The sequence below is a fragment of the Taurulus bubalis genome, assembly GCF_910589615.1.
Source record: "Taurulus bubalis genome assembly, chromosome: 18".
Classification (NCBI taxonomy): Eukaryota; Metazoa; Chordata; class Actinopteri; order Perciformes; family Cottidae; genus Taurulus; species Taurulus bubalis.
Genome location: NC_136606.1, coordinates 2,401,265 through 2,416,046, shown reverse-complemented (window position 1 = coordinate 2,416,046; position 14,782 = coordinate 2,401,265). Strand labels below are relative to the sequence as shown.

At 40.9% G+C, this 14,782-nt stretch overlaps 1 protein-coding gene across 1 annotated transcript; it reads right to left on the bottom strand.

Annotated features, from left to right (window-relative positions):
- Positions 1–6,768: 6,768 nt before the first annotated feature.
- LOC306751068 (diamine acetyltransferase 1-like) lies at positions 6,769–12,487 on the bottom strand. Its single transcript, XM_079234587.1, has 6 exons — positions 12,255–12,487; positions 11,239–11,290; positions 11,074–11,154; positions 10,017–10,118; positions 9,895–9,935; positions 6,769–7,335 (listed from the first exon to the last, which is right to left on the bottom strand). Exons 1-6 carry the CDS (start codon positions 12,315–12,317, stop codon positions 7,159–7,161), a joined length of 516 nt encoding a protein of 171 aa, XP_079090713.1. The 5' UTR covers positions 12,318–12,487; the 3' UTR covers positions 6,769–7,158.
- Between the last annotated feature and the right edge of the window lie 2,295 nt (positions 12,488–14,782).

Below are 14,782 nucleotides of genomic sequence, written 5' to 3'. Positions count from 1 at the left end.
TCGCATGAGTAAAAGTCTCTTGAATCTTTTACCCGACAGCCTGTTCCTCCCTGGGGTCAGAACAATACTGCCCAGGCTGAAAGCCTTTCTAGTGTTGTAACTTGTTTTATTACATGATTTACTCTTATTGTGAAGAGCATGGAAACAGGAAGTGCTTTTACTTTGAAGGCATAAAGTACAATGATACGTGCTTGTTGACGCTAACTAATGTTGATGTTACTGTGGAAAATATAAACATGTCTGGTGCAAGAGCGCGTTCTCAATGCTTTAACAGTTGTAATACTGCAGTTCACCAGTAGAGGGATTCCGTTCATACAGACGTGTCTTGTCCTCATTAGAAGCTCCACGTCATTACAGACAGGTGCACGTGATGGTATTGAGTGTTGTATTGCTTTGCAATCTCCTTAATCCTAGGGAACCTGGAGAGAACCTCCCAGGTGGATCCGGGCTCTCCGTCTCCGTCTCCTCCATTCCCCGCTTCCCTCCTTCTACGCACCAGCAGCTACGTCACTCAGATCACTCAGATGGAGTTCTGTGATAGGCTGTTCATCAGGAAGTGTCGTGTGACTCGCGCGCCGCTAAAAGAGAACTTTGCTTGTTTATTTTCTTGCTGAGGATCAGATAAGAAGATCGATATCACTCTGGTTAGCTTAGCACAAATACTGGAAACGGGGGGAAACAGCTAGCCTGCCTCAGTCTGAACGTTATAAAATCACCTACCGGCATCTTTTTAAAGTTCACAGATTCATTTATTATATCTTGAACTTTAAAGGTGCTGGAAGGTGGCTTCCATTCTTTATGCTAAGCTAAGCTAACCAGCTGGTTGTTGCTTCATATTTACTGGAAAGACATGAGAGTAAAAACCTTTAGTTTTGTTGCCATATGAAGTGCTGTTTTTAGGATTAGCCACGACAGCTGTGACGAGCCGACGTCTGATCTCTTCTTCTGTGGTTGTGTTCAAGTGCAGCTTTCAACCGAGGAACATCTTTCAAGGAGTTCACACACAATCGGCCGAATTCACAGAAGGATGGCTCGTCTTTTCCAGACGAAAACCAAAGTCATTTAAGGGAATAGAAACGAGCTGAAAAAGAAAAAGTAGGTTATTATAAAAACAAACTGTAGTATCTTGAGCTCAGTGTCTTTTTTTGTGTGTGAATTCACTCGTCAAAGTTTTGTTATTTCTTTTTAAACAAGTCAACGTATTTATTTCCCCAGTTTGATGCTAATATGACAGCGATGCTCCAGTAAAGGCCAAATAATGTTTATTAACGAGCTGAATGTTGTTTGTTCTTGTGTAATAATGCTGTGTGTATGTGTGTATATGTATTTACCGTGTGTGTGTATGTGTGTATGTATATATGTGTGTGTGTGTGTGTGTGTGTGTGTGTATATATATATATATATATATATATATATATATATATATATATATATATATATATATAAATACTCTGAGGTTTCATTTGAATGCAATGTCATTAAATCTGATATCTGACTGAGGCGATGCCGTTTCTTCATTTATAAGGAGAAAACTAAATAAATAAATAGGTTGATAAGTTCAATAACAACACTCTAATATCCAAAAGGCTTATCCTATTCAGGGTCGGGGGCGCTGGAGCCGAGGGGTTTACCTGGACAGGTGTCCAGTTCATCTCAGGGCTCATATAAAAGTTATATTCGTTATAGTAGTTAGTTATTTAAACAAAAGGCAGCTCCACCTGCAGCAGTGATTAACGAGTACTTTTGATCCTCTAAGAATTGTTCTGGTAGTACTTATACACACATGTAGGAGTTTAAATGCAGGACTTCTACTTGTAATCAAGTATTTCTACATCGTGGTTTTCCAAATTTAAATACACAAATGTACTTTAATTAATAATTAACAACCTTCGATTAATTTTGCGACAACACAGACGGCCTTCAGTCGACTGAAATACTCGTCTCACTGCTAACATTTACCTTTTTTTATGTATATTATGTATATAATCATTTGTCTGTTTAAGAGCACAACAGTTTCGGGTCACGTAGGAAGAGGAAGTCCTGGAGTAAGTGCTGCACGTATCTGCTACTGTTCATCCAGAATTCAGATCACCTTTCTGTTGCTTGTAAAAGCTATATATTATATATTTATATTCATTATAGGCTAATCCTCCAGAGACCAGGGTACAAAGCTAACTTTTACTCGTAGAACTAGTTTTTGCTCTAGAATAGAATGGGGAGTTGTATATGTATATATGTAAATGAGTAGTATTGCTCAGTATGAAGCGTGGGTGTCTCTTAAAAGAGCCGTCCTGGACGTGCTTGGCGTTCCACGCTGTCTCTCCATGGGACGGGTCCTTCAGCAGAGAGGAGGATGTTCCTCCTCCACTAAGAAAGGAGCCCAAAGGCATCAAGGCAACCATGAGCTCCTGCAGGAGGCGTCCCAAACAGCTGTGGCACATCTGGACTCTTGGAGACAGTTTGCAATGGTCCTAAATGAGTCACCAGTAGCAGGAGATCTGCAGCAAAAAAACCTCAAAATTACTGAGTTGCATTGAAGATACTGTAATAGGAGTATTGTTTTATTTATGGCTTCACAGCTGCTGTCATGAATAATAAGCATCATAAATGCTGGTGAGTTTGCATCATAAGTTACACATATGGAGGATAAACAAACACGTGTCTGTGTAGAATATATATATATATATATATATATATATATATATATATATATTCCTTTTATTTCAGACTCATGGGTCCATATAGCAACAAATACAACAACAATATATGAAATACAATACAATACGAGGACACAGGTATGATCATTGCAGTTAAAAAAGTCACTCGTGGTTAAAAACATAAGGACACTTGTTCCAATATTTCCAGAAACAAGAAGAATACCTCGTATCAGTCTGCGTTGGCTCAGTTAAGACTTTAATTCCATTTTATGAGTCATTTAATTGACATTTAAATGTGTATATATACAATTCCTCAACACAGCATGGAAAGTGGGAACATTACGAGTCACGAACATGTGACTTGTCCATCTGGGAAGCTTGAGCAGGATGCTGAAAGCATCATTATCGATGACGTTGTTTTGAGTATCGCTGGAGACCAGATCGATGACGGCCATGATGGATCCAAACTCCATTACGACAGCCGGAGCCAACAATGCCGCTTTAAGTCGCGGCAGTCATCCGGACGCGGTACAATATTAAATATATGTATATATATATAATATTAAGAACCCGTTTGTGGGACTTCCATAACACGTACAAAGCAGAAATGATAACCGTTTAGACGGAGATAAGCCACGCCTCCTCTCCGGCGCGAATCGTTACTGTTCTCTGGTGACGTCATAAACTCATTATGCCTTTGATCTTATATCTCCCCACTATATCCCCACTATACTGTACTGCAACACAGCATTTAACTGACAGGAAAACTGACTTGGAAGTAGAAGAACTCACAGAGGACAACGCAGATCTTCAAGAAAAGAGGACATTTTAACTTTTAAATTAGTTTTTCCTTTTTAACTGGAAGAAATGTTTTGGCCTTCTTTGGAGAATATTTGGAGAGATGAGGAGGTTGAGGAGAGGGGAGATGAGGAGGTTGAAAGCCATAGCGCTCAAGAACACTCAAGCAAGAAGCTGCATCTTCATTTTGGAGATAAGCTCCGCGCGTTGGCCGACTACCACTTTGAGAGCGGCATCGCCGACTCCGAGGCTCGCTCCAAAGCTGAGCTTTTGGAGAAGGAGAATCTGGAGCTACGCAGTCCAGAAGTCCAGATGATGGAGGACGCTCTTCGGACCCAGAACGGGGCTGAGACGACTGTGGGAAGATGCCAAGCTGCCTACCAGGCCCTGCTGCAGGAGCACCAGGTGGAGCTCGCCCAAGTCGTTGCAGCATTCAAAATGGCGACAGACCTGCAGGACGATGTGCGCCTCGTGTTGCAGCAGGAGAAGGACGCGCTCCGAGAGTCCAGTGAGTCCTTTCAGGCTCAGCTGGACGAGCAGAAGACGGAGAATGAAAGACTCCGCTCTGCTCTGAGGGCGTCCGAGCGGGAACGTAATATTGAACGTGACCGGTTCAGGGAAGAATGGTCCACATACCTGGAGATGCAGGTGTATGAGAAGACTCAGGAACTCCGGGTGGAGATCGACAAAATCATCGCTAGCCGGAAAATAACAACAGACCTGCAGACCGGTATGGGCAATGAGAAGCTCCAGACTGCTTTGACGGCGTCTGAGGAGGAGCTGAACACTGAACGTGGCCAGCGGAAGAAAGAGGAGAAGCAGTTTGAAGCTGACCGCTCAAAGTGGGCGCAAGAGAAAGCCTCCTTGCTGGAGCAGATCAGAGTCGTCTACGTGGCTCGGCTGGAGGAGACCAGAGCCTCCTGTGAAGCTCAGCTGGAGGCCAAAAGAGAGGAGGTCAACAGCTTGGTGACCTCAATGGACAAAGCCGAGGAACATTTCGAAGGCTTTCGGGAGTGGCGGGAGGAAAAGTCGTCCCTCCGTCGGGCCTCAGAGGAGCTGCAGCAGACGCTCCGGGAGAAGGAGGAGGAGTCCAGGAAAAAGGAGGCCGCCCTTCAGGCGGAGAGCGTCATGTTGGAGACGCAGGTGGAGTTTCTGAAAAGAAAGATCGCCGACAAGAAGAGGAGGAAGTGGTACAGGAGACTTATTTCATACCAAGCAACTGATCTGTTGGTGTCTGAGGAAGAATCATAATGATATTCATTATCGGGTGATCCGGCTTGTTCCCACTGTGGTCCAGTGGGTTCCCTCCGGGTGATCCGGCTTGTTCTCCCGTGATCCAGTGGGTTCCCTCCGGGTGATCCGGCTTGTTCTCCCGTGATCCAGTGGGTTCTCTCCGGGTGATCCGGCTTGTTCTCCCGTGGTCCAGTGGGTTCTCTCCGGGTGATCCGGCTTGTTCTCCCGTGGTCCAGTGGGTTCTCTCCGGGTGATCCGGCTTGTTCCCACAGTCCTAAGACGTGAAGTTTAGGACCTGTCTATGAAAATAAAATAAATGTAATTAAATGTAACTAAATGTGTCATATAAATGCTTTGTTCGATGTATATGAAATATACTATAATATATAATACCATATAATGTATGGTATTATGTGATATACCATATTATGTGAAATAAAATACATTTAATTACATTAAATGTGTCACATAAAAGCTTTGTTCGATGTATATGTATATGAAATAAAAATATAATATATGGTATTATGTGATATATAATATTAAATAAAATAAATTTAATTAAATCAAATGAAATGTGTCATAAAAGCTTTGTTCGATGTATATGTGTATATGAAATAAATGATATTGTATTATATTAAATTTAATGTTTCATATATATAATATATATATTATACAAAATAAATTAAATGTCATAAAGCTTTGTTTGATGCATAAATCAGGGGACAAGCACTGATGAGTTTTCCCCTTGAATATCTGACAGTTATCAAGCTTAATAATAATATTAAGAGGAAAGCAAAATAATAAAAGTAACATAAAAACAAACAGTTTTTACTGGAGAAGAAACCTTCAAATCAACTCAATTGACTGAAGAAATTAAAGCAATACACGAAAATGATTTCAATAAAAGCACAAAAAAAACACCAGTACATTGCAAATAAAAAGAAAACACAGTAATATAATATGTGCACAAGTCTAAAGCAGACACATAATAACTGTAAACATGGTCTAATAGACTTTATTACTTCACTGGTGATTCATGGTGCAGGAAACCATCTTATTCCACCTGCTTTGTGGAACCAGAGAACGTTGACCCAACGATAGCTGATGACACTCGACTGCGCGCGCGTGTGTGTGTGTGTGTGTGTGTGTGTGTGTGTGTGTGTGTGTGTGGTGTAGACGGGTGTGATCATGTGTGCAGAGGTCACGTCCTGTGGTTAGAGGAAGCCGCCTGCAGCACTTCCTCCAGAATAAAGTCCACCGTTGAGTCTCCAGAACAGACGTGAATGCTGCTGAAGCCTTCAGTGTCTTCAGACCGGATAACTTTTAATCTCTTCCGTCAGTTTGGGATTTATTTTTGGATGCAATGTTTTTCTTGCAGACAGAACAGACTTTTCTTTGCCGTTTTTAAACTTCAAAAATAAATAATTTTAAATATAAAAAGCAGCGAGACAAATGACTCAAATGACCTCAAGAAGCCAGATCAGCTGTTTGTTTTAAAGTGGAACTGCATCAGCAGGAATAAGATGTGCTTCATGTCAAAGGTGGACACATGACGTTCCTCAGGAGGAACTAAAGAACCACATGGGCGCGTTCTACTTTAAGTTCCTCAAATCTCAAAGGCTTTGTGAAAAGATCTGCATTTAAGAAAATGTCAAAGCAGCAAAAAAAAAGCATCTTGAGGTTCATTGTGTGAAAACGTTGGTTCCCGTTTGAGCTTCTGGTCACAAACATGACTTCAAATCAAGAGAAGATGTTCGGTGTTTTTAGGTGACTGAACCGTAGCCAAACAATGCTGCTCTATCCGAAGACAAAACTAAAACTGGAAACCCCAAAAAGTGGAATTAAAGTCAGTTTCTGGACATTTAAAATTATCCAGACTCATGCATCCTATTGCAGAGTTGCCTGTGTGTGTGTGTGTGTGTGTGTGTGTGTGTGTGTGTGTGTGTGTGTGTGTGTGTGTGTGTGTGTCTGTGTCTGTGTGTGTGTGTTGCTGTAAAGATGCCAGGAAACACAACAGCTGAATGGAGGTTCATCTCCAGTACGGTGGCCACGGAGGGACATTGAGACCACGACGACAACGTCAGTGTGAGAAGTTACGTTTTTATTTCAAACGCAAAGAATCAAAACTGTTTGCAATAAAACACTATATTCAGATATATTAGCAAAACACAAACTAAGATTATGAACCACAAACAAAACGCATTACTACACACTATTCCCCTTTTTTTTGTTTTGAAAAAAATAATAAAAAAAGCTGAACGTTACGACTCGTCGTCGTCTGACTGGAGGCGGAGACAGAGAGGCGGACCGGTTCCCCGAGGCGGCTGCTAGCGCGCCGCCGCGCCGTCCTCTCGAACGCCGCGGCGGCAACATCGGATTCAATCGCTCGACTCGTCAGAAAAAGCAGCCGGACTCCCCGTCAAGGGTCAGACTCTCGTGTCTCCTCCTCCTCTTCCTCGGAGCTCCTCCTTCATTCCTCGGCCGGAGTGCCCATCTTGACCAGGCTGCTCTTGTCGAAGCGGAACAGCCTCCAGCCCTCCTCCTGGGACAGATCCTCGGCGCCGCGCCGCTTGTAGTACTGGACCGACGGCTCGTTGGTCTCGGCCACCACGAACATCATGCCGGTGCAGCGCGTCTTCATCGCCAGCTGGAGGAGAGGCGAGGAAGAGGAGGAGTTAAAGGACACGGATCGGCAGGACCACTAGACCACTAGACTAGACCACTAGACCACTAGACTAGACCACTAGACTAGACCACTAGACCACTAGACTAGACCACTAGACCACTAGACTAGACCACTAGACTAGACCACTAGACCACTAGACTAGACCACTAGACCACTAGACTAGACCACTAGACCACTAGACTAGACCACTAGACTAGACCACTAGACCACTAGACTAGACCACTAGACTAGACCACTAGACCACTAGACTAGACCACTAGACTAGACCACTAGACCACTAGACTAGACCACTAGACCACTAGACTAGACCACTAGACCACTAGACTAGACCACTAGACTAGACCACTAGACCACTAGACCACTAGACTAGACCACTAGACTAGACCACTAGACCACTAGACTAGACCACTAGACTAGACCACTAGACCACTAGACTAGACCACTAGACTAGAACACTAGACCACTAGACTAGACCACTAGACTAGACCACTAGACCACTAGACCACTAGACTAGACCACTAGACCACTAGACTAGACCACTAGACTAGACCACTAGACCACTAGACCACTAGACTAGACAACTAGACTAGACCACTAGACCACTAGACTAGACCACTAGACCACTAGACTAGAACACTAGACCACTAGACTAGACAACTAGACTAGACCACTAGACCACTAGACTAGAACACTAGACCACTAGACTAGACCACTAGACTAGAACACTAGACTAGACCACTAGACTAGACCACTAGACCACTAGACCACTAGACTACTAGACCGCTAGACTAGACCACTAGACCACTAGACTAGACCGCTAGACTAGACCACTAGACCACTAGACTAGACCACTAGACCACTAGACTAGACCACTAGACCGCTAGACCTGGACAGACCACTAGAGCCAGACCACTAGACCACTAGACCTGGACAGACCACTAGACCGCTAGAGCCAGACCACTAGACTAGACCACTAGACCACTAGACCTGGACAGACCACTAGAGCCAGACCGCTAGAGCCAGACCACTAGAGCCAGACCACTAGAGCCAGACCACTAGACTAGACCACTAGACCACTAGACTAGACCACTAGACCGCTAGACCTGGACAGACCGCTAGACCTGGACAGACCACTAGACTAGACCACTAGACCACTAGACTAGATCACTAGACCGCTAGACCTGGACAGACCACTAGAGCCAGACCACTAGACCACTAGAGCCAGACCTGGACAGACCACTAGAGACAGACCGCTAGACCTAGACAGACCACTAGAGACAGACCGCTAGACCTAGACAGACCACTAGAGCCAGACCACTAGACCACCAGTACCTCTTAAATCTCCTCAGACCTTTAAGCTAGATAATAAAATGCTGTTATATAGTATAACATTTCCCAAATGTCTGATATTATATAGCAGTTTTGTACTTTGGTATATAGTTATAGTATATGTTTTACTTACCACTAAGTTATATTTTTTTATCAAGTTCTTTTATCATTAGTTGTATTTTTGTTTTTAATCCAAATTATTAATTAACTTTAGTGCTTTATTACTTTTTAGAATTTTTGGTTTAATTGTTTAATGTTTTTCTTCAATCAGTTAAGTATGTCATTTTTTTAAATTTGTATTTATTATATTTTTTTATGACACACCGTTTGTCACATTAAATTAATTTATCCCCACATGTAAATATTATAACTTCTATGCAACTTATGTTTATGGAATACATTAATAGTAAATTCCCATAAATCTTTTGATATATCGCAGTTTTGTACTTTGGTAAATAGTTATAGTAGTATATGTTTTACTTACCACTTCTTTCTTATCAGTTAATCAGTATTTTATTTTGTATTTATTTAATTTATCATGCTACACCTACAGTTTGTCACATTAAATGCATTTGTACGTACATGTAAATATTAGTATTTATATGTAAATGTTTATTGAATATATTAATATTAACTCAGTGTTTTTTGAACTCCAGGTAGTTTTAAGACAAAGTATTCTATTCAGAAATAAAAACACAATCTCATTACCACTAAAATAATTTCTTGGAAAGTCAAATGAAAGATTTGGTTTGTTCTCACTTCACTGGTTCTTTCATAAAAAGGTTTTAAGTGACTTCTTTCATGAGCAGATGAATTACAGGTTTGAGCCAAATTAATCTGCTTATTAAGTCACTGAGCCCCTTAATTATTATCAAGATATATTTACATGATTCTTTATCAAACTACCCAAAAAAAACTGGCAAACGCGTCAGGTTTTTATCCACCAGCGGGCGTCAAATCAATAGAACAAATGTTTTATTCATAAAGTTATAAGAGGTGAGGCCACGCTTTCCTTCTTTATCTTATCTTATGCTTTTAAACGTGACCTTTGAATTCCTTTCCTCCCAAATGATGCACATCACATGTATCCCCTTCAACCTGCACAGCGTTACCGTCTTCAGGTTTGGAATCAGGACAACGGGACTATTTTTATATTCTGAAGAGCGGGGATTTTCCCGTTGGCATACTTACATCACTGAGGTGACGCAGGAGCTCCGAACCGATGCCCAGCCCTGGGGGGGAGAGAGAGACTTAGTGAAGCAGCAGCTGGTTGAAATGGGGACTCAACTACATGTGTTGTTGTTGTTGTTTACCTCTGTACTGATCCATCACGTAGAACTCCTCCAGGTAGAGCTGTTTGCCAACCCACGGGTCGTAAGTGAAGTAGTACATGACGAAACCCACCACCTTCGGATCTGCAGAGACAAACGCTTCAGTATCCTGCTGCAGTGCACATTCATATTTATTATCATTATACTTGATATGCATTGAACGTATAATAAGAGCTACGAGTGTTTAGCTAGTTGAAATAAGTCTGCACATATATTTGGCACAATGTCGTGTATTTAGGTTCATGCATTTCTTTTTTTAAATCCCTTTCATCCTATTAGACGTGTGAGAAAGGGTCATAATTAGTATCCTTAAAGCTAAAGCATCAGTGACCTTGACAGTTGACCTTTGATCACCAAAATCCATATCAGTTTATTCTCGTTTTGTGTAGAAAATGTTTTTGTTGTTGCTATATTAGTCCACAGAGGAATCCATAAATAAAGAAGCTGGGCAAACAAAATAAAAAATCTTGTACCCGTGTTGCTGGACTATAATGAGCAGCACAGTCTTCCACCAGCTGGGAGTTCTCACGGCAGCCATGTTGGATGTTTATCATGATCATTTGGGGGAGGACTGGAAAAGACCCTCAAGCTGAGGTTTTTCTGTGACTTCAACTCCAGCTTTAACGCGGCGAGCCGAGACGTAAACAAACACCTGAGACTTAAAGGAGCTTTCCTGACGCCTCGAGTCTCGTTACTGAATTAATCGTGAAGTGTGCGTCAGCTGAAGAGGCCGAGAGCGAACAGCTGCAGCCGGGTGACTTCTTTTCTTTAAACAAACATGCTTCAGTTATGACGAGATCTATAGATGTTTAACAAAAACAGGAAGCTCGAGGTGCAGATGGCGGAAGAGACGCCGCCGTCATGAACGCAAACTTAAGACAAAGTTATTCTGGGAACTGAGAACATTTAAGAAACTCCAGTTTCACATAAGAGTGATGTGGTTAGAGCAGGTAACCGGTTTGAGTCACATGATATTTAACAGTTCACAGACGCGTCTCAGGTGACAGCAGAGCGCTTGTTTGGAGGCGGGGCTTCTTACCCTCACTGCTGTTCTCTCCTTGGATTTCCGCTATAAAGCAATGGTAGAACGGGGTGTCACCAAATCCATCCTCGAGGAGTTCTGAGAGGAAACGAAACGTTTAGCGCTCGAGAAAAAGAAGAACAGCGACATTGCGTGCGTGTAGAAGGACGGAGGGGAGCTCACCTTTTTCAGTCAGCGTCACCTGGTGCTCCATCTCTTCGTACTTTGCAAGCTCCTGGGACGAGAAAGGACAGACCACACGTTCACACTGACGCCCAAAAACTAAATGTGTACGTCAACGTTTAGAACATCTGATAACAATAAAAACGTTTCAAATGACATGCATAACAAAAAAAATGGAATAGTTTTGATTTACTATTAACAACTTAAATTGCCCATGTATAGTTTTACTTATATTCGTAATGTGTGTACACACACACACACACACACACACACACACACACACAGACACACACATTATTGGTGTCACTTCCCTGATAATCTGTACTTATTATTGTATATTTGTGCTGCTGCTATACACTGAAATGTTGCTCTATTTCCACCATCTTTTGTTAATAAATACAATCTTTTTTTAGCAACAATTCAGTTTCCACCTAAATATAAATGAGTCAGAGAGCTAATTCTCATGTTATAACAATTCAGTAGCCCAATATCAGTACAATCCAACAACAACACACACTACAACACAACAAAACATATATACATAGCAAAAGTAGCAGATTATTAATGATTATTCTGTAAAAGGCGATTAATCAAGAATAAAAAACAACTGTTTACTGCCTCCAGTTTCACAAATGTGACCATTTCCTTTTACTGTATACCTTTGTGACTTGAATACTTCGTTGTATTTGGTATTTTCATTACATTTAAATACCTTTCAGGTCCACACACTGATTACCTGCAGCCCTGTGGCGTTATGCACATCGGCTCGGTAGTTACAGCGTTATAACGCTTCATCGGCGTCAACCTTTTATAAGAACATAAGCTGAAGGTAAGACGCTCCATATTTGGAAACCCGGAAGTCACGCCGGATATGAGACGCCTGGCTGTAAACAAAGGCCGCCGACACTAATCTCACACTCGGGGCATCCACCGGGCATTTTGTCACCAACTGCCATGGTGTTAATCGTCGTTTTACTGATAATTAACGTGTAATAACACGCATTTAGACGGCCTACCTTCACCAGTCGCAATATATCAGACACGTCCTTGGGTTCAGCTTTCCGTAATTTAAAGTCCATTTTCTTCTTTTACTCTTTTTTCCTCTAGTTAGAAGTCCTCTGTATGTGAAGTGAAAGATGAGTTGTTTCTTCATTCGCTTCAGAGTGGCCTTTTCCCCGCAGTCAGCCTCTGGTCCGGTCGCGTTCGTCGAGAGACAAGTTCATCCAAGTAGAGATTGCCGCCGGCTGGGTCGCTGCCGTTCGACTGACGGGGCCTTTGTGCGCGCGGCCTTTATACCCGGATCGCTGCTCGAACGCGATTGGCTCGTGTCACTCTGCTCTCGGATGTCCGACGAATCAGCGACGCCCTGTGACTCAGTTATTTTTTTTTTAGCCAATCAGGGGGCAGAAGGAATGCGCACGTGACGTGTGTGCTTTCTCTCTGTCATAAGATGTTTTGTTTTTGATGGCAGAGGAGGAAAAGTACTTTTTACTGTCGCCTACTTTAAGAAGTAAGGGGAAGAAGTACTTGTTAAAAGTAGTATACCACAGTGTAGAAATACTTGCTAGTTAAAGTCCTACATTTAAAAGATTACTCATTTAAAAGTATTTGTATCAAAATATAGTTAAAGAATCAAAAGTCAAAGTACTCCTGATGCAGATCGGCCAAGATCAGTATTTGTATATTATATTATGGTATCATACTAATTTGAATTACTTTAAATACTGCTTGGTAGTTTCACTTATACTATTACATAATACATTATTAGTTTATTTACATTTTTATATTTTTAGATAAATAATGTCTAATGTTGTCAACAAAAGTTAGTGGAGTATAAGGTGCAATATTTACGTATAAATTAGCAAGTAAAAGTACAAGTGTCTCGAGTTCAGTACTTGAATCAATGTACTTTTAAATTAAAAAGTTACAATAAAAGTTTTGTATCTTTACTGGACATGAGTTTTCAAAAGTCAGCAGAACATAAGTGGACTAATTATAGCAGGAGGTGCTGCAATGTCTAAAAGGACTTTACTTTAAGTTGTGTTTACAATACATTTTACTACCGCCCAAAACTCAAGTGCAATTTTCCACCTTGAGGTATTTGCAGACACAATTAAAACCAAATCGCAGTAAATGAAGAATAAATATAGCGAAATTTAAAAACAAGCAATGTCAGTTGTCTCTGCAGTGTTGGCATATATATATATATATATATGCACGTATATATATAAGTAGGGCAAGGTACCACATGAGGTACAGGTTGCCTGAGGTAAGCTTATATCACTGTTACAACAAAACATATTCAGACCTCATACTGAAAGTGATACAGTTAGTTAATTGTGCATCTTCAGCAGTTTAGCTTCTAACCAGAGGTGCAAAAAGCAGTTAAGTGCACTGTAATGTACAGAGGAATACATAGAATAGACAGTATTGTACATAACACGTAGGGTGGAGAATAAACGATTGATATGAGTATGATGCGATAAAAATGGGCATGATATATAGTGCAGGTATAAGTACACGTAATGGCAAGAGTAAGACATTATATACAACAGCTGGTGATATGAATACTGTATCAGATATATCATTATAATACACTTTATAGATGTATAGCACCTCTCAAAACACCTTCATGAAGTGCTTTAAAATTAAAAGTAAACATTTAAAACTTTAGGAGAATGAAATAAACTAAAAGCCAAAAGTAAACACATAAAAATATGGAGAGTAAAATTAACTAAAATGTTGAAAAAACACGAATACAATCGCAGAAAAGCAATTCTAAAAAAGTGTGTTTTTAAAAGATGAGACAGAGTTTCATGCCCAGATCTCTGAAGTAGGTCGTTCCACAGTCCAGGAGCCTGACTGAAGGTTTATCACCTTTATGTAAAAATCTGGACCTTGGTACGAGAATACTGGCAGTAAGAGACCTGGCAGACAATGAGGCGTCTCAGGGCTTCGTATGCATTAAATGATGTCTTCAAATCAATTATATATATATATATATATATCATATTTGCACTACTCTGACTACAGTTGTCTTAATTGTATTTTTGTCTCTGTTGTCTTTAATATCTTTTTTATATTTAACTTGTTTATTGAATATTGTGTATGTATATAAGTACGAAGCGCTAAGTGAAACCGGAGTCAAATTCCATGCATGTGTAAACGCACATGGCCAATGAAGCTGATTCTGATATTATATTTTATTTCTAGTCGCAGTCAAAATACTGTCTGCAGAGTTTTGTGTGAGAGGGATTCAGACGGCATTAGGTACATATACATGTGATTAGATTAGATATTCCTTTATTAGTCCTGCAGTGGTGAAACTTCCGGATTACACCAGCAAACAGGAGATATAGCAGTGTAATCTGTCGTATAAATATGAATATGAATATGCTTGAGTGCATATTGAGTAAAGGTTGAGGTCCCTTGTATAGTTTGGGTTAAGGTCCAAGGCTCCTGCATTTAATGCAGACATCTTTAAAACACACATTCCCTTTGTCCTGCAGACTTTGCATCATGAATGACATCATCAAACTTTTAT

Bases quoted from the DNA above. Each gene is read 5' to 3' on its own strand.
- LOC306751068 (XM_079234587.1), bottom strand. From the start codon at position 12,317: ATGGACTTTAAATTACGGAAAGCTGAACCCAAGGACGTGTCTGATATA. The intron at 11,291-12,254 runs GTAGGCCGTCTA...TTCTCGTCCCAG, and splicing joins ATATATTGCGACTGGTGAAG to GAGCTTGCAAAGTACGAAGA. The intron at 11,155-11,238 runs GTGAGCTCCCCT...GTTTCCTCTCAG, and splicing joins GGTGACGCTGACTGAAAAAG to AACTCCTCGAGGATGGATTT.